The sequence below is a fragment of the Gordionus sp. m RMFG-2023 genome, chromosome 1 (assembly GCF_954871325.1).
Source record: "Gordionus sp. m RMFG-2023 chromosome 1, tfGorSpeb1-WG-v2, whole genome shotgun sequence".
NCBI lineage: Eukaryota > Metazoa > Nematomorpha > Gordioida > Chordodea > Parachordodidae > Gordionus > Gordionus sp. m RMFG-2023.
Window position 1 is genome coordinate 58,617,265 of NC_088775.1, and position 21,653 is coordinate 58,638,917.

The following is a 21,653-nucleotide window of genomic DNA, read 5'->3' on the forward strand; positions in this document are numbered from 1 at the left end:
AATTAAATCTTTGTATTCTAGTCTTACTTATGGTTTAGAGTGTTTTTGTCAATATAAACTCTTTCTTTAAGTGATTCGAGTTCCTGTTTGAGATTACAATTATCAAAATTAATTTATGCTATTTGATAATCGTTATACTCCAATATTATTAAATGCTGTAATGGCTAAAAATGTGTTATATAAATTAGTGATGTGCATTGAGCTTAATTTTTCAAGCCCGGATAAAAAAAAATTTTTAAAAAATTTGTGCGGTCAAAGTCTTTTTATTTGCCCTGAAGAGCCCAACCAAAAATAAAAATAATTTGTCCACCCGGCCCTGCCCAAATTTAAAAATATTCTACAAATAATAAATATTATCGCTTTGTTTCTTGCAAGAATTTTGAAATATATCGATTTATTTCCCAAAATCGAATGATATCATAAAAAATTTAGATCCGACCGTCCTGGCCCAATTTTTTTTAGAAATTATTAAGCTCTTCTCAGCCCTCGAACCAAATTTATTTTTAAAAATAAGCCCTGTACAGCCCGAAATCCGTTTGGACCGGGTTCATAATATGAAATAAAATATATTATAAAAATTAGGCAATATTCTAAGAAATTTTAAAAATATTTTATATCTCATTTGAGCTTTCGATGTTTCAATATTGGAACCTGAATAATAAAATAATTATTTAACACAAAAGAATATTAAAACAACTGCTATATACGTTAATTAAATGTTGTCTAAACAATATAAAAAATTAAATTTGTAAATATTTTCATAAATTATATAGTTAATTAAAACATTTATCCATTCTTGGTCATTATTTTTAACAAAAGGGGTTTAATGTTTCAATATTTGAACCAGGTACAAACGGGTTAAATTTCTTCATAGGAATTAAATAGTATGCTATATATCAAAAGTTTTTTTATAATAATTAGATATAATTTTATTTTTTGATTTCCTCTAAGGCTCTAGAGGGGCCTGTCCGATTCCGATCATAAAATACTCAGATTGGTCAAGTTAGGTATATATTTTTTTGATTAGTTGGCTAGATCAGAAGTTTGCAAAACTTAAATTTTGTTTTTCTAATGCCTTTACAAAAATTGTTTTTATGAAAAGAAAATTATTTTTCTTCCTTGAAAACTCAAATATTTTATCTATCCAATATTTTTATTTTTTTCGAATCGGATTAGGATCTATTTAAAAAATAAAAGTTCAGATCAGACTTCGATTTTTGAAAAAAATTGATTGATCCCTACTCTTTAAAAAATCTCTTGGATAACATCTAAAAAAACACTATTCCATCAGAAAAAGTATATATATGATATAAATACACAATTCTCTTATTCATATATTAATTGATTCATAATTTAATCGTGTTAATACTCTGATCAGTATGCTGTACTCGATAGCAATAATTACGTTCTTGTTCGCGCCGATATTAATTTTCTTGCGTAAATTCGAAACTCAACATAACCAGAGAGAGGTAACATAAATATTATATATTTAATTCCTTCTACCTTAAGTCATGTATAAAAAGTCATTCGATAAAGTATTTTTTGATTGAAGAGCAAATAAAGGAGTAGGAAGGAAAGAAATGGAATATCATAAAACTAGATAATACAAGGTTTCCCATTCAAAAACGGAAAAGTGTCAATCAAAGGAAAAAGTCTGATCAAAAAAGGAAAAGTCCCAAATACTTAGGGAAATGTTGACCAAAAACAGAAAAGGCCCAATAAAAAAAAGGGTAAATCAAAAACGGAAAAGTGTCAATCAAAAAAAGAATAAGTTCAATCAAATAAGGAAACGTTTCAATCAAAATAGGAAAAGTTCTAATTGCTTAGGAAAAGTCAATTAATAATAGAAGTTATTTTTCAAATATTTTAAAAATTATAAAAAAATTTCTTGTCAATTTTTCTTGTCAATTTTTCTTAAATTTTTAATTTTTTTTACTTTTCCTTCTTATTTTATTTTTAACTTTTTACAATCTCTTTTTATATTCTTGTTATGTTTTTTTTCATTCTTTTTTGTCTTTTTAAAATAATTTATTTATTTTCCCTGTCCTTTTTCTTCACTTCTCTATTTTTATATCAATTTAAACAATTCTTTTTCCTTTGTTTCATTCTAGATAACATTTGACTTTATATGATTTTTTTTCCTTGATTTTTTTATTTTTTAAATTTCATTTAATTTTTATTTCTCTTTGGCAAACAATTTTTTTTTTATTAATATTATTAGCTCTAATAATTGAGGCATAATTACAGCATCATGTTTCGAAATAAGCTATAAAACTGTGACAAATATAAAATATTTCCATCTCAAAAATGGAATAAAATATAGTTTACCCAAAGGGGGCTCACGTGCACGAAAGAATCAAAATCAGGAACAGGAAGAATTTATATTAAATTGTATAAATTTGGATTGCACTTTATCTTTAAAAAAGTGATGTAAAATGAATAAAGGATAAAATAACAAAAAAATATGGTATGGATTTAGGTATGTAGTTTTAAAAGGGTATCAATATGTTCAGTTAGGGAAAATACCGAATTAAATATCTAGATTATCAAAGAATACACAAATTGGTTTGTAGATGTAGCTTATATCAAAGAAAAATTTATTTTTATCGATGAGAGCAGTGTTACAATGTCAATGAGACGGTTTTATGGATATTTTTTAAATAAAATAAAAAGCTATTAAAAAGGTCAAGGGATAAAGACAATAAATTATACTATCATTGCTGTTCTGATTGCAGGAATATTCAAATTCGAGGTTCTTGATGGCCCTTCAACGCTATACACTTTAGCCACTTTGTAAATGAAACACCAAACCATTTTGAAGGAAATAATATGATGAATATGATCTTTGTGCTGGATAATATTCCATTTCATTATAACCATGCAATTAGAGAATCGATAGAAAGAAGATGGCATACAATAAAATATTTACTACAATGTAACCCATATCATAATCTCATTCAAAATATTTTCTTCAATGGAAAATTTTGTCAGAAACCAAATCCTAATAACGAAGAGTCATTAATTCGTTTTATAGAGCATGGGGAAATATCTGAGTAGAATACTAAGAATTATTTTAGAAATATGGAGATCTATATTCCAAAAATGTAGAAGAAAGAAAATTATTAATGATTAATATAAATTTTTGCTTCTTACTATATATACATCGTAATTGTAATGAAATAATTTGATATTCAAAAAATATTAATAAAAAAAATTTGCCATTGAGAAATAAAAATTAAATGAAATTTAAAAAATAAAAATATAAGGAGTAAAAAATCATAAAAAAATAATAATTGTTAAAAATGAATAAAAATAGAGAAGTGAAGATAAAAAACAGGGAAAATTCAGAAATTATTTTTAAAAAGACAAAATAAAAATCTAAAATGAGAAGAATCAGAGACCTGCAGAGGTAACATTTGCCGGCCCAAATTTATTAAAAATATATTTTATTTATTTTTTATTTTTATAGCTAATAATGGCGATTAAAATATTTGGTTTTGAAATATAGAACCTGGCCTGATTTTTTTTTTAAATTTTTTAGGCCCGGAACGGGTATATTAAAAAATTGAAATGCGGCCCAGCCCATGTACCCGGGTTGGGCTTAGAGCCGACGCTGCAGGTCGCTGGGAGAAATAAATTGAGAAAATTTAAGAAAAGTAAAGATTATAAATAACTTAAAGAGATCGCAAAAAGTTGGTAAAAAAAATAAAAATTTAAGAAAATTGACAAATATATTGAAAATAATAACGATTTTCATTTATTGAATGGGAATATGGTTTCTTTTTCTTTTGGGGCTTTTCCTTTTGATTGGCACTTTTCTTTTTTTGATTTGATTTTTTCCTTTTTTGATTGGACCTTTTCCTTTTTTATTTCACAATTTTCCTTTTTTAATTCAACTTTTTCTTAAGCCTTCGGGACGCTTCCTTTAGTGATTGACCCTATTTTTTTTGATCGAAGTTTTTCCTTTTATGATTGACACTTTCCATATTTGATTGGGACTTTTTGACTGGGAAACCATGTAAGAAGACGAGACAATCCAAAATGAGCACCTCTGGCATATTCATATATATTTTAATAAGTAAAATAAAAATGGCGAGAAGATTCAGCTATTGATTTGCTTAGGATTGTTCAAAGGTCAAATACACATTTTTCTATAATAATTTTATTTAATGTTTTTACTTTCTAGTCTATGGTAGATGGCGTTGAAACAAACATTAGATTTGACCAACTCACAGAAGAACACAATTTTTAAATATTATATATTTACAAATGCATATTATATTTTTACATTTATTGTGATAAAACTATGTAGTCCGACAACAATATATTTAATTTAAAAAAAATAATATTTACCCATTTATGGCAATATAAAATAATATTTTACAAATACAAAATTAAATTACTATTATATAAAATAAAATTATACAACAAATAAATTAATTTATATATATATTTATTTTAGGTTTTAATTTAATTTTAATGATATTTATTTTAGTTTTAAAGTTTTAGTGTCTTACGATAATAACAAAAATATCTTTGATACGATTATATTTATTTATATTTTTTGTTTTTGCTTAACAAAAATTCAGTTTATATCATCGTTTAAATTACATTTTATTTTCGTTTTGTGTAATTAAAATAATTAATCATTTACTTACTTATTTATTAAAATATATTTAAATTGTTGACAAAAAAAGATATTTAAAGATAGTCATGTGTTATTTATAAAAAAAGTGATATATATGGAATAAGATTTAATAAAGGATGTGTTAACTACATCATTCCCCAACTACACCAATTCTCTCTTTATATAAGGCTGCGTCCAAAATCATAAAAATATAAATAAATAAATTTTGAAGAAAAAAATAACATAAGCTTTTTTTAATGTAAAAATAAAATGGTGTCCAATTTCATTTTTCGGTATTTATAAAAATTTATTTAAAAAAATAATTTTAAAAAATAAATTCGAATAAAAATTTATTCAAAATTTATTTATTTTTAAAATTTTTATATAAAAATAGTAAATACAATTTTTAATGCTGTTAATTTTTATAAATTTACTAACGCAAACGATTATAGCCTTTTATATTACTATATTTTTTAGTGTCAGAATATAATTTTAAGGAAAGCATAAGTGCACAAGAACATCTGATGTAAAAATGATTTAAAATTCAGAGATTCGGTAGAAAATTTGAGAGTAAATTGGAAAAACATATAATCTGAATTATGATCAAGTGAAGAAGAAATTTTTTAAAGGCTAAATTTAATAAATTATATTCTCTCACCCAAAAAAAATCTGGTAAAAAAAATATATTATATTATAATTAAATTTTAATAGGTGCAGGGGCATTTACTCAGGCGCATACGCAGGAATTTGGTCTGGGGGGGGGGGGGGGGAATAATAAATTTTTTTAAGAAATATTATTGTTAATTAAAAATACAAAGCATAAATTTATTAGGACTAATAACTTTTCTAATACACAATTTTAAACTAATGTGAATTAAAAAAATTATATAAAACTATAAAATAAATGTGAATTATAAAATATCAGAGTTGTTTAGGTATCCTGTATCTAGATATAAAAATGTGGTATCTGTATCTGTATCTAGATAGATTTTTGATTAAATAATCTGTATCTAGATATTATTTTAGACGTTGTATCTGTATCTAGATCCATTTAAAAAGTATCTTTTAACAACTCTGTAAAATATAAAGTGATTATAACCCACGATATGAATCACTTAAATGACCCAAAATTGAAATTTGAATTTTTTGAGCTTTTAAACTTTCTTTAAATTAATTTAGGAAAAAAACACAAACTTTCTTTATAATTAAATTATTTTATTTAGAAATAAAAAAATTTTTTAATAAATGATTTTGTTAACTTTCTAACCTCTTTTCAATTCCTTCGCATTAAATAAATTTACTACTATACCCCAATTAATATATACCATATTTCTTGTTTTTATTATTACTATATTTTTTTTTTAAACCAAACTTATCTTTTTTGATCCCAAAAATATTTCCTATTTTTCTATTTGAATTTTCTTTGATTCATGCCTGATCTCAAAAATATTTCCAATTTTTCTATTTGAATTTTCTTTGATTTATGTGTGAACTCATTTATTTAAATCTTAATTTATTTTTACTATATTTTCTTTTAAATCAAACTTAACCTCGAAAAATACATATTAATTCAAATTCAATAATCTTCATAAATATGTTCAGTTCAGATTATTTTTTTTTAAATTATTGACCCACCCCAACACCAAAAAAAAATTGACTTGGCGTATTTATTTACCAAGTTTATTCGCGACCCTTTAACTGATCTCTATGGCGACGCACTTCCGTCATATCTTCTAATCTTATTTTACATAATTTATTACCTCAATTTTCTATAATTATTCCCTTTTCCCATTTTTTACCACTCCCATACATTCTAACCCAGACCATTTGATTAACTAATATTCATATTCCCTACTATTTTCAATTTCTAAAATTTTCGAAATTTCAACATATCTAAAAAAGTATTAGTTTTCCTTCCCAACATTTTTTCTGAAGGAGATTTACCATCCCTTACTACCCTATTATTATAAATGAACAATCCAAATTTCTCCTTTGCCTTCTTTGGTCTTTCTCAACCAACTCTTAACAACTGCCATCAATCTTTCTGCCTGTCCGTTAGAACTAGGGTTATACGGTTTATACGGTGGTGCCAACATTTGCACATTATTTCTTAAACAAAAACTCCCGAACATTTCACACTAACCCCGGACCACCATTTAAAATCACCCATTTCGGAATGCCGAATCTAGACCATAAATTTCTTTAAATGTTTAATAGCAATTCCCCTAGTTAAACCATGTACCTCTTCAAATTCAATCCACTTTGAAAAAGCATCTACACTTAAAATAATTTTTTATATTACACTCAAAAAAATCCATATGCACCCTTTCCCAAGCCCTATTTACTTTCGGCCAAACACTTTTCTTATCCCGACACGGCATATTTGCCCATGCGTTACAGACTTCACAATTTTTTCAATTTCCCCATTTATTCCAAGCCACCAAACATATTCCCTTCCCCACTGTTTCATTCGCGAAATCCCTTGATGTCCCGCGTGTAATATTTTTAGAGCTTTGTCTCTCAGTTGACTCGGTATAACAGCCCTATGCCCTCTCATAATGCAACCGTCTACCACGGTTAACTCAGTTTCAATACATTTTAATTTATTCTCACCGGCTTCCCATGGTTTTTTTCCCGTTATTTGCGATTTCAATAATTTCATTTTCTTATCTTTTAACGTATACTTTCTAATATCCTCCCATGTGGTGGGACCGCCCCTTAAACCACAAGTTAAAGTACAAATTAGGGCCGCTTCACCTTTCTTATCTTGACCTGACAGTTTCTCATCGGTCTCTTCACCAACTGCCAATCTCGATAAAATAACTGGTAAAAGATTTTCTTTTCCTTGCCTATACCTTAATGCCAAATCAAAACTACCCACCAATAATAACCACCGTTGAAGTCTAGGTGAAATCATCAATTCTCTATTGTCCTTCTTAAATAAATAAATCAACGGCTTACGATCCATGTATACTACAAATTTCCTACCAATTAAATATTCCCGACATTTTTTAAGACCGAAAATAACAGCTAATGCTTCTTGTTCGATCACCGAATACCGTGTTTCTACATCCCGAAATACTCTCGAAAAAATAATACAGGTCTCTCAATTCCGTACATTAAATGTAACAATGCTCCACCCACACCTTTATTGATGTGTCAACCGCTAAAATCACTTCCAATTCATTATTAAAACATACCAAAATGGGTTCCTTTCCACTTTCAATTTCAATGCCATAAACGCCAATTCTTGTTCACTTTTCCATTCAAAATGTACATTTTTTTTTAATAATTCATATAATGGTGTAGCCAATTTAGCAAAATCTTCTATAAAACGATGATAATAATTCACAATACCCAAAAATGATTGTACCTCCGTTTTCGTAGTAGGTTTATTCATATTTGCAATACTCATTAAATTTTTATCTAAGGGCCTTATTTCAGTCCTATATATTTTATGTCCCAAATATGTAACTTCAGTTACTCCCATAACACTCTTTTCACGACTCGCTTTTAAACCCTTATCTCTGATTCTTATGAAAACTTCCTCTAATCTCTGATCGTGTTGCTCAACCGTTACTCCCGTCACTAAAACATCATCCATATAATAAAAAATTCCTTCCAAACCCTGAAAAACTGCCGCCATAGTGTGCTGTAAAATTGGGGCTGAAATACTTAACCCAAAGGGTAACCGAAAAAGTAAATAATCCTTTAAACGTTGTTATTGTCAATAATTTCCTTGTACATTCTTTCATAGGTAATTGCAAATATGCACATGAAAAATCTATTTTAGAAAAATATTTTGCTAAAATTTCCTCAATTCTTGGTAACGGGTATTTTACTTCAACTATCCATGGATTAAGAGTAACACGAAAATCCGCACAAATTCTCAACTTTCCATTGGCCTTCCGCACCGGAACTAATAGTGTTGCCCATTCACTATATCCAATAGGACAAATAATTACATCGCGTAACCAAATATTTAATTCACTTTCCATTTCGGCCCTCCATTCGAAAGGTACCCTGCGAACTGCACAATACTGTGGTATATATATCCCTCTTTTTAACGTATATCTACTTCATAATCCACCAAACATCCCAATTTTTCCTCAAAAATTTCTTCATATTTAACCCCTAAATTTATCACCGTATTTCTTAATTTTTCCAAATTTTCATGTGAACCTTTTTCCTTTAACAAATCTTCTTTTTCCCTTTTTTCTTACAAATTTCGCCGGGAATTTTAGTGATACAGGCAATTTTTCCTGCTCTAAATTTGATTCTTTATACATTTTATCACATTTTATATAACTATTTTCTAACTCGGATTCTTCTTCAAATACCTTTCTGTTAATTTCCAACTTAAAATCCTCAACATAAGATTCCTAAACATTATCGATTTTCAAATCCAAAATTTTATCCATTTCATTAATATAATTTTCGTCACAATTAATATTTACAATTTCAGGAAAACCCTGATCAGTTTCCCCACTTACAGGGTTTCCCATCCAAAAAAAAAAGGTTCAATCAAAAAAGGAAAAGGTCCAATCGAAAAAGGAAAAGTGTCAATCGAAAAAGGAAAATTCCCAAAAGAAAAGGAAAAGGGTCAATCAAAAAAGGAAAATTCCCATTCAAAAAATGAAAATCGTAATTCTTTTAAAAAAATATATAAACTTTTCAATTTTTCTTAAATTTATTTATTTTTGTCATTCCTTCTTATTTTATTTCTAACTTTTTGCGATTTCTTTATTTTATTTGTATCTTTTCTCAATTTTTTTTGTTCTCATTTTTGTGGTTTGACTGAAAGTCTTCATTCTTAATCTGGATGAGTATGACTTGGTCTGAGGGTGGGGGAGGGGAGCAAATATAGAGATTCGCAAAGAATACGCGAATTGGTTTGTGGATGTAGCATATATGAAGGAAAAATTTATATTTATCGATGAGAGCAGGTTTTCTATATCAATGAGGCGATTATATGGATATTCCCAAATAAATAAAAAGGCAATTAAAAATGTTCAAGGAATAAAGACAATAAATTACACTATCATTGCGGCTCTCATAATTGCTGGAATATTTCGATTCGAAGTTCTTGATGGCCCTTGCAATGCTATATATTTTAGCAACTTTATAAATGAAATATTAAATCATTTTGAAGAATCTAACATGATAAATATGATTTTTGTGATTGATAATGTTCCATTTCATCACAATCATTCAATTAGGGAATCGATCGAAAGAAAAGGACATACATTGAAATATTTACCACCCTACAGTCCGTATCTTAATCCTATTGAGAATATGTTTTTTCAATGGAAGGATTTTGTCAGAAATAAAAATCCTAGTAACGAGGAAGAATTAATTCGTTATATAGAACATGGAGAAAGAGGAATATCTGAAGAAAATGCAAAAAATTATTTTAGAAATATGGAGACATATATCCCAAAATGTAGAAGGGGAGAAATTATTAATGATTAATATAAATTTTTGCTTCGTACTATATTAAATATATATCGTAATTGTAATTAAATAATTTCATATGTAAAAAATTATAATAAAAAAGTTGTCGGCCAAAAATTTAGTGAAAATTAAATATACTTAAAAGAATTATCAAAAATGAGAAGAAAAAAAATTGAGAAAAGATATAGTGAGAAAAGATACAAATAAACTAAAGAAATCGCAAAAAGTTAGAAATAAAATAAGAAGGAATGACAAAAATAAATAAATTTAAGAAAAATTGAAAAGTTTATATAATTTTTTAAAAAAATTACGATTTTCCTTTTTTGATTGACCCTTTTCCTTTTCTTTTGGGAATTTTCCTTTTTCGATTGACACTTTTCCTTTTTCGATTGGACCTTTTCCTTTTTTGTTTGACACTTTTCTTTTTTAGATTGAACCTTTTCCTTTTTTGTTTTTTGTTTGACACTTTTCCTTTTTTGATTGGACTTTTTCCTTAACCTTTGGAACTTTTCCTTTTTTGATTGACAATTTTCCTTTTTTGATTGAACTTTTTCCATTTTTGTTTGACACTTTTCCTTTTTTGATTGAACCTTTTCCTTTTTTGATTGGGACTTTTCCTTTTTTGGATGGGAAACCCTGTATTAATTTTACATTTTCCGTAATTTCCAAAATATTATCTACTAAATTTTCAATTTTATCAATACTTTTAACTTTATTTTCTACACAAACAATTTCTCCATTCCTTACATTTCGCTCACTACATTCTAATTTAATTTCTTCTTTCATTATTTCATTTTTAATTTCCAAATTTTTAAAATCATCATCAGTTTTTGAAACAATATCTAATTCCAAATTATGAATTTTTTTAATTTCCTTATTATTATTCATCAAATTTTTAATTTTATTATTTTCTGACATCATATTTTTAACCAATTTATTTTCTACGTTTTTAATATTCAACTCCTCTACGGTCATTTTTGGTATTTTAATATTTTCATTAATTCTATTTTTTACTTGAAACATATTCCAAAAATTATTCTTTAACCCAAATTTTGATATCCAAGCCCAACCCATAATCGCACCAATTTCTTCCTTAAGTATCCAAAGATCCAAAAAATACATTGTCTCTTTAATTAATACTGGTAAATTTACCCTTCCCAAAACTACAATTTCAGTTCCATTTAATTGTTTTACTATTATTTTATCATTTATTATTTGCTTATTAGGCCATAATTTATAAAATTCTTTACATTCCATGACCGATATAGTAGCTCCTGTAACCAATAAAATTGTAATTTCTTTATAGCACACATTAATTTTCACACACGGACAATCATCATAATAATTATTATTTTTTCCCACTAAAATTGGCATATTACAAATTTGAACGTTTGACTTGGGCTGCTCATTTCCTTATTTTTGATAACCAAATCATTATTACTTATTTCTTCTTTTATTTTGATTCCCAATTTATTTTTAAAACTTAATGTATTTTTCGGTATTAATTCGCTCTTTTGATTTAATGGGTTTTCCGATGTAATAACCCCAAATGTTGTTTTTTCACTATCATAAAGTCATACTATAGGATAATCCCTCGCATAATGTCCGATATTTCTACACCGAAAACAAGTTATAACTTGAGCATTATTTCCTTCATTTTTTGTTTCTTTAGGTATTACATTATTATATTCATTTTTAATATTCGTTCCTGGTAATTTGTTTTTAACAAGTGGAAACGCAACCGATGGAAACGCATTGATACCTGTTTGTTCCCTTCTGAAACATTTATCCAAAGTATGACATGTTCTTCCACTATTTGAACATGACATTACCTTTCGTTCGTTTTCCTGTATTTTAAAAGTTGACACATAACATTTTTCGGCATTCCACAAATAATTGGTATAGTTTTCTGCATAATTCTTTCATTACAATCTCAGCTTATATGTCCATATTTTCCGCAGGTCCATTTGGCCCCCTTATGATCTGTCGATTCCTACCATCTTCTTTTTGATAAATATTTCCTCTTTTATTATCTTCATAAATATGTTCAGATTCATTTTTCTTTTTTTTTATTTGCTCCTCCATTTCTTTTATTTTTATTTTCATTTTCTCTACTTCCAATTTAAAAATTTCCTTCTACATTTTTTTTGCCTTAACTTTTTCCATTTCTTCTTTCTTTTTATTTTCTATTTCTTCTTCTTCCCTTTTTTCACGTTCAATATTTTCTCTTAATATCTTCTTTATTCCCTCAATTTCCTTTTTTTTTATTTCTTCCTTTTCTTTTTCATTTCTTACTATTTCTAATTTTAATTTTTCTAATTCATTTATTATTACTTCTTTAATTCCCCTTTCTTCTATTTAAAATTTTTCTATTTCATTATTTTTTATTTTAGTTTTTCCGATCCCTTTATTTTTTTCTTCTTCTATTTTTCTTTTAATTTTATCTATTTCCAACATAAATTTTTCAAATTTATTTTCTTCTACAGTATCTCTAACGATATTAATTTATTTTTTAATATCGCTAATGATATTTCCTTTCCATATTTCCATTATTTCATCTTTAAATTTAGATATATCATCAATAATTTTTTCCCTTTCATCAATTTTTTCATTCATTATAACTTTTTTATTTAATATACAGTAATAATATGATTTGTTGTAAACATTTTCACAATGTGTAAAACCATTCTTATATAGTTAAATAACTTTCCATATTTTTAAAAATTTTTGATATAATTTTTTTTAAATTTTTTAAATAATAAGAGTTTTTATTAATGAAGATTAACGTCAAAGTTATGAATCGAATATAATTTTTTTATGTTTTGGATACAAGTTTAAGTGGGAAAATGAGAATAAAAATTTTCTAAGATTTTTAGAATAATTTTTTTTTTAAATGCATTGTAAATTTTTTTAAAATTTAAAGTATTATTACAATATATTAATGTTACTTTTAGTTATCTAAAGAATGGAAATCAAGATAAGATATTTGATAATTTCTTAATAAACATAAGTGAAAGAAAATTCGAATTTAGGGTTTTCAGATAATTCTTATATTTTTTTTTGATTTTAAAATTAAATAAAATTTAATTGTTGTAGTTGCTTTTATTAACCTAAAATGACGCACACCAAAAATCATCGAGATGTGCCACCAACCATTCTACCCATAATGGAAGCCCCGACACTTCAATTTAACTTTCCGTAATTATTGTAAAAACTTGTTGAGAATAGATCCTTTTTTAAAAAAACTTTTAAAAACTTGAAAGAAAATTTTGAGAAAAACATTGTAAAAAACTTCCGGTAACCTATGCACAATAGGAATAAGTGGATTGAAAAAATTCACAATTTTCCTATACATCGAGCGAGGATAATTAGTGAGAATTATCCAAATATCATATTTTTGCCACCCTATTCGCTGCAATTAAATCCGATAGAAAATTTTTTCGGAGTAATTAAAAATCAATATAGATCAAATTCTCCTAAACCCAATAACCGAAATGAAGTTATTTCAATTGTTACGAGTATTTTAGGCAATTATTTTACATATAATTTTTCAAATTTTTATTCTCACACCATAAAGTTTATTGAAAAGGAAATTCGATGCATTCCTTTAAATGATTGAATTTGTAATTGATTTATATTGTGCAATATTTTATTTACAAAGAATAGATAAATAATAAATGGTTTTTTTTATTTTGGTGTTTCGAATTGATCATAAAAAATTCTAAACAAATAAGAATTATCTGAAAACCCTAATTTCGAGTTTTCACTCATGTTTATTTAAGAAATTATTCAAATTTCTTATCCTGATTTCAATTCTTTAAATAGCTAAAAGTAAAATTAAAATATTGGAATAATTCTTTAAATTTAAAAAAAGGTATTGTAAAAATCTTAGAAATTTTTTTTTTTATAATATCTTTTAAAATTCTTATTTTTCCACTTAAACTTATGTCCAAAACATAAAAAAACTATATTCGATTCATAACTTTGACGTTAGTCTTCATTAAAGTTTAAGAACTTTATTATTAAATTTTTTTTTTGAATTCTCATTTTTCTACTTAAACTTGTGTCCAAAAAAAATAATTGATTCATAACTTTGATGTTAGTCTTCATTAAAGTTTAAAAACTTTAAAAAAAAAATTTTTTTTTTTTAAATTTAATTTATATCAAAATGTTTTTTACAATAATTATGGAAAGTTATTTAACTATATAAGAATGTTTTTTCGCATTATGAAAATGTGTTACAACAAATCATATTATTACTGTACTCTTTAATTTTCTCCATACATAAATTAATCCAATATCCAATAATAAGTACAATGAAAACTACATAAAAATAATTATTACTGCATTCTATTCTACATATTTAAACGTCTTTATATTTTTACGATTAAACATGGTTACAATAAAAAATATTTTAATTTCTTTTATACTTCAATTTTTACATATTTTATTAGTAGTCCATCGTAAATGGTTTATATAATTTTTATATATCAATTTTTATATAATAACTTTTATATTAATGATTTTTGAATAATAAAATTATAAATGTTGTAAATAATGATAATTAATTTTAAAATAACTTCTTTTTTTTAATATTATTTTTTGTTTTGTTTTGTAGAAAAATATTCATTATTATTTGTTTTTAATTTATAAAAAAATAAAAGTTTTCCGTTTTTATATATGTTAGCAGCAATGTGAAATATTCGGCAATGTGCCAGGGTAATTTTGTTATTTCGGCAAAGTATTTTTTTAAATATATATTTTTAAAAAGATAATATATTTATTTTTTACATAAATTTTTTCAATATATTTTTTTGATTGATATTTTTTTTAAAATATATATATTTTTTTAATGGTTACATGTCAATACCGCGAAAATAGCGCGAAATGTATTATCGCGAATGCATTATCGCGAATTTCGATTACCGCGAAAAGATATTATAGCGAATGCATTACAGCGAATGCATTATCGCGAATATAATATAGCGATTGCATTACCGCGAATGCATTATAGCGAATATAATACAGCGAAAATATTATAGCGAATGTATTAGCGCGAATGTAATACCGCGAAAATGTAATCGCGAATGGCGAATACATTATAGCGAATGAATTATCGCGAATATATTACCGCGAATGCATCATAGCGAATGTATTATCGCGAATGCATTATAGCGAATGCATTATCATATCGCGAATGGAGTTTCATGAAAGTTACTATTTTATATTTATCGACTTTCGACTGACTTAGTTGAATCTGAAAATTAAGTTAAAATGGGGATTGGCTCTAAAAACATTTTTTTATTGAAATTAAGGCTAAGGCTTTTCTTTTTTTTGACTCAAAATATATAAAAAAGATTCTAAGTAATAAAATAGATTTCTCTTTTTCATCAAATCATTTTAAATATTAAACATCAAGTTTTTTCTTTTTAATTTATTGAAAACTTGTAGGGGGGAGAACGAGGTAATGGCGAACCCTAAAGGCAAACCTTAAGAAAATTATAAGTACTTTATCATTTTTAATAAAAAATATCTCATTTTATTCAGCTCTATTAGTTTTATGATATGTTAAAATTTCAAAAATACATCTCTAATAATTTTTTCAAAATATCATTTTTCCTGGAATTTTTTTTGGTAACCGAGTGAATCCTACCCGGGAACGAACAAGCCCTTGGTCGAGGCTATTATAAACTCTGCTTAATTTTCCATATATAAAAGTTATATATTTTTTTATTAGGATATATTTAATGATTTAAAATAAAAGTGTTATATAAAATCATTTAAAACATTCACAATCTTTGCAAATAAAAAAACAATAAAATTGCAAAGCCATGTAACTAATAACTGACATTGAAAGCAGTCTTGATTGTTATGCTTGATATAATTTATTTGTATACCAAACAATTATTTATCATACAATAACATTTTTCGATTTTTTTTCTTTTAGTTGGTCTCTCCTTGACTTTTTTTGCATGTCAAATTTTTAAAAAATAGCAAAAAAAAGGTTCTACCTAGCCTCATAAAAATATCCCCAGTAGCACCACTTTGATTAAGATCATATTTTGAAGTATTTATATTATCAATTTTGTTCGGGTAAATTGTTATTCTATAAAATAGGATTTTTTTTTTATATAAGATGATTTTTGTGTGGTAAAATTGTATATTATTCTTTATTTTTGAAAAATAGTAAAAGTGTAAAAAGTTACTTTTGAAGGTACGAATGATATAAAGCATTATAAAAATTCTTCAAGCGGTTCGATAGAAATAAAAATTATAGCCGCATATGCAATATATAAGTATATAGTTTTGGTAAAAAATTATCTCTTAGAGTTTAATACTCTAGAAAATAAAGCCACTCTCACTATAACCCTGGGTTCATTATAACACCGGTCTCCCCTAATTATGGGCATCAGAATTTTTTTAGCTTTAGCTGATAACATAAAATAATATCACAAAGTTCTTTCCAAAAGTGTCTTACTTTGTGGAATAAACAAAAAATGTCTACCAATATGGCAGGTAACATCAAGAAATTGGGTAGGTATCTGATAAATTCTAGTGAAATTCGTATTACGAATCTATGGTTTTGCTTGATAAAATCTTAGTTGAAAATCAAAAGGAGATTGATGAGTTATATGATAACCATGGGGTTAGCTTGGTGAACTGGATTAATATTCCACTTTTTCCTAGAGAATATGTCAAAATTTTATCATTATCAGATCTTTGATAAAATACATAATTTAGAAAATTATCGATGTTTATATTGTTAGTGGTATTTAATAATGAGATTTGTTTAATAATGCCAAAATATTTTATGTTATAGTTTATGAATTTGAAGAAATCTTTAAAAATATATATGTCCGACTACATTTTTATATCTTAATTTTCTAAAAGCCACTTTATAAAATTTAAAATATTTTGTTTTTATGTTATAGTTTATGAATTAAAGGAAATCTTTAAAAATATTTATGTACGACTACATTTTTTTTATCTTAATTTTCTAAAAACCACTTTAAATTATATATTTTGAGAATATTAAGACAGGAGATTTCATAAAAAACGAATGACACGTTTCGGAGTTAATAAGATTTCAAAACGCGACGTTTTTTAGCCGCCCGGTAAATAATCAAAATTTTTGATCTCATTATCAACTTTCTTGCAATATTAGGAATAGGGCTAGTAGTCGTTTTTGTCAATATCATCATAAGCTTGAGAATTTATAATTGAATTTATTAAATACCATGAGATAGCCCAACAAACACTTAACTTAAGTTATACGTTAATAAATATTTTTAATATTTTATATTTTAAGATTGATTCTAGTAAAAGTTAATTTTTGCCCCAACAAGCCCCAAACCCCAGGCTTGTAGATTATATTGGTTTATTAAGTCTCCTATAGGATAATTGTTATTATCAATAATACACCATTTGTATATTGTGGCAATATAGTGAATTGATCTTTAATAATATATGAAGAGTTTTATAAATAAAATTAAATTCTATATATAAATTGAAACGCGAAAGTGAGATTTAAAAAAATTACTAATCAAAAATATTAAGGGTTGTAAACATTAATAAATTTTAATATAACGAGTTAGATTTCAGGCACTAGTCTAGATCCCAAGTTCAGTTAGGGTTCCAGAATTTAAAAAAAATTAAATAATTATTTTAGAGTAATAAAATATAACAAAATATGAGTTAATAAACAAGTCATGTAATCTATTTATAAATCTTATTTCGTAGTATCATCAATTAACTTATATAAATCTTTAAAAAAATTGAAAAAGAATTATTGCACCTTTCATCTTTTTAAAGTAAGGTGCCAGAAGTAAATTATAGTTTGGTAATAACTTTATTTTGAAGCCTTCATTTTTACCCGCTGAAAAAAATAAAATTTGAAATGATAATTGATTTTATTTTAAATTAAAATGCTTCGATCAGTGAATTATTCCGGTGGAAAATTTGAAGTGAGAACGGTAAATATTATTTTATTTTAATCATATTTATTTACAGATTATATGAACATTATAGTTATTCCTAAGACTTAAATTGTAAATTGTAACATTGCCAATATGACCCTTCCATAATCAAAACTTACTTAATCGGGCATGGGCTTCTGTCCCTTTTACTTCCCATGGGCGTTTAAGTGAGTGGCTTTGCCACTTACGCGTACAGGTAACTGCGGCCTGCCCAAAAATCGTGGATGATCCTTTTAATTATTTTCCCATTTTTTATCCCAGTTTGATGGGTTTTTTCGTAAGAGAACCAAGCGTTGCTCTGTTGTATATATAACTTTTGCTATATGTACGACGTTTAGGGCTAGTGCGCTTAATATCACGTATCACGTATCACGTAATAACTTTATTTTTATCCAATTCCAAAAATGTCTAAAGATTTTAATAGAAAAATATTATTTCAGCCGCTGGGTTATTGTTGAAAGGATAGCTTTATCAACGCCAAAAAAAATTATACTTTTATTAATATTTAGCTATTTTTTACAGTACAGACAAAATTGAATTTAACACATTTCAATGTCATAATTAGTAATAAAATAAATAATATAAATGTCGTAAATTAATATACCTGTGTTCTTCGGTCTGCATTTTTTCGCTCTGATTATTTAAAGCCCTGCCCTAAATTTTCAAATTTCGTTATTTTGAATATTTTCTCTGTATTTTATAAATTGTTTTATACGGAATTTAAGATAAGTAAATAATATTAAAGCATAATTAAAATGTTTTTCACTATAATATTAAACGGCATAAAAATATGGATTTGTGACCTCTGTCTCTCTTAAAGTTGAAATTGTTTTAAACCGTATCATGAATAATAAACCAATTTCCACAGTGAGATTTAAAAATAATTATATAGACATATGAAATTAAAAAATCTTCTTTTCCCATTTCAGAAAGTCTCATAATCATTATGTTTAAAAATATTTATTGTAGGCATTCCCTTTCAGGCAGAATAATATGATTTGAAAATAACTTACAAAATATTAAATTTGAACTAAATTCATATATCATCTCTATTGAAACCACCAAAATATATAATTAAATATATTTTTTATCATTTTAAGATTTATATTTGAAACAGGAGTTGACATTTATTATTTTTAAATTTAACAATGTTTAAATTTAAAAAAGATAAGATTTTATGTTTTAAAGCTATAAAATTAATAATTTTGACGATTACAAAAGATTTAATAAGATAGAGGTCTCAATCCAATGTTCCCCTTCATCTAATCTTATTTAAAAAATTTTAAAAATTATCAACATATTTTTTTTAGCGCTGGAAAGGGTTAATCATATCAGTAACTAGGGGCTAGTAGAATTTGGTCGAATTAATTATATTATGCTTAAAAATATGATATAATAAGTATTCATTGGCTATTATAGCTTTAAATTCTATTTTTTCCCCTTTAACTTTCACCTTTTCTGGTGGTTGATAATCAAAAGAATTAGAAAAAAAATTAAAAAATTAATTAAAACTTAAACATTTTTTAAAATAAAATATCACATTTTGAAATTTTTTATGAATTATTTATATACAAATGGTGTATTATTGATAATAACAATTATCCTATAGGAGACTTAATAAACCAATATAATCTACAAGCCTGGGGTTTGGGGCTTGTTGGGGCAAAAATTAACTTTTACTAGAATCAATCTTAAAATATTAAAATATTTATTAATAGGGTCTTTTGTAAAAAACGACTTAATCTAATCGTTAAAAAAATTGAATATACCAAATTCCACATATTTTTTAATAAAATACGAATTTCATAAATAACAAGTGACATGTTTTAGAGGTAAATAATTTTAAAACGCTACTTTAAATAAATATAGACAATTAAGCTGGTTCTCTGGTTTTTTGGAACTTAATAAATGGGTTAAATATAATTTTGTTAAATATCACTATTGCATTGTGATAATGTTAGTTGTAATGCATTCGCGATATTGCATTCGCTAATGCATTCGCTGTAATGTATTCGCTCTAATACATTCGCTATGATATATTCGCGATAATACATTCGCTGTAATGCATTCGCTATAATGTTTTCGCGGTAATGCATTCGCTATAATGCATTTGCGCTGATATATTCGCTATAATACATTCGCTATGATGCATTCGCGATAATGCATTCGCGGTATTACATTCGCTGTAATGCATTCGCTATAATGTTTTCGCGGTAATGCATTCGCTATAATGCATTCGCGCTAATATATTCGCTATAATACATTCGCTATGATGCATTCGCGATAATACATTCGCGGTATTACATTCGCTGTAATGCATTCGCTATAATGTTTTCGCGGTAATGCTAATATATTCGCTATAATACATTCGCTATGATGCATTCGCGATAATGCATTCGCGGTATTACATTCGCTGTAATGCATTCGCTATAATATTTTCGCGGTAATGCATTCGCTATAATGCATTTGCGCTAATATATTCGCTATGATACATTCGCTATAATGCATTAGCGGTAATGCATTCGCTATAATATCTTTTCGCGGTAATCGACATTCGCGATAATGCATTCGCGATAATACATTTCGCGGTAAAAGTTTCGCATTTTTTTAATATATATTTTATTTGTATAATTTTTTTTATTTTTTGTGTTATATGATTTTCTTAGATTGATACTTTTTTTAAAATATATATTTTTTTTCCTGATATATCTTGATCGCTAATTTTTTTTTATTTTTTGTGTTATATAATTATATATTTTTTTGATTGATTTTTTTTAATATATAATTTTAAAATGATTATTATATATTTATATTTTACGTAATTTAATCTATTATATATCTTTTGATAGTTAATTTTTTAGGTAAAAGTGACAAATGTAATAATCGTTATTTTTAAACTTTTTAGAGTTTTTTTTAATACAATTAGATAAAAATATGTTTTGTAAATATGTTAAATTAAAATTTCAGTGAAAGTGTACTATAGAAAAGTGACAATTGTCATAATCGTTATTTTTAAACATTTTTGAGTTTTTTACAAGCAAATAGGTAAAAATATGTTTGATAAACATGCTAAATTAATATTTTAGTGAAAGTCTACTATAGAAAAGTGACAATTGTCATAATCGTTTTTTTTAAACTTTTTTTAAAGTAAATAGATAAAAATATGTTTTGTAAACATATTAAATTAAAATTTCAATATAGGTGTACTATAGAAAAGTGACAATTGTCATAATCGTTATTTTTTAACTTTTTTTAAGGTAAATAGGTAGAAATAGGTTTTGTAAACATGTTAAATTAATATTTCAGTTAAATAGTACTGTAGAAAAGTGACAATTGTCATAATCGTTATTTTTAATTTGTGTTTTTTTAAAGTTTATAGGTAAAAATATGTTTTGTAAACATGTTAAATTAATATTTCAGTGAAACTGTACTATGGAAAAGTGACAATTGTCATAATCGTTATTTTTAAACTTTTTTCATTTTTTTAAAGTAAATAGGAAAAAATATGTTTTGTAAACATAAAATTTCAGCTTAGATATGTTTTAGATTTTTAAGTCACGAACAGTAATATCAACAATAAAATTCCTAAATTCGCT

The 21,653-nt window shown here is 25.6% G+C and overlaps 2 protein-coding genes across 6 annotated transcripts in view; one reads left to right on the plus strand and one right to left on the minus strand.

Annotated features, from left to right (window-relative positions):
• The window catches only part of LOC135922152 (synaptic vesicular amine transporter-like), a 90,752-nt gene extending 86,358 nt beyond the window's left edge, over positions 1-4,394 (plus strand). For all 5 annotated transcript variants that reach the window (XM_065456577.1, XM_065456575.1, XM_065456579.1 and 2 more), the window contains 2 exons: positions 1,379-1,469; positions 4,187-4,394. In XM_065456577.1, the coding sequence (XP_065312649.1) occupies positions 1,379-1,469; positions 4,187-4,252 (157 nt within the window). In that variant the 3' untranslated portion in view covers positions 4,253-4,394. The remainder of the gene's footprint in view (positions 1-1,378; positions 1,470-4,186) is intronic.
• The window catches only part of LOC135922153 (ADP-ribosylation factor-like protein 3), an 83,957-nt gene that overhangs the window by 1,090 nt on the left and 61,214 nt on the right, over positions 1-21,653 (minus strand). The gene's annotated exons all lie outside the window — the stretch shown is intronic.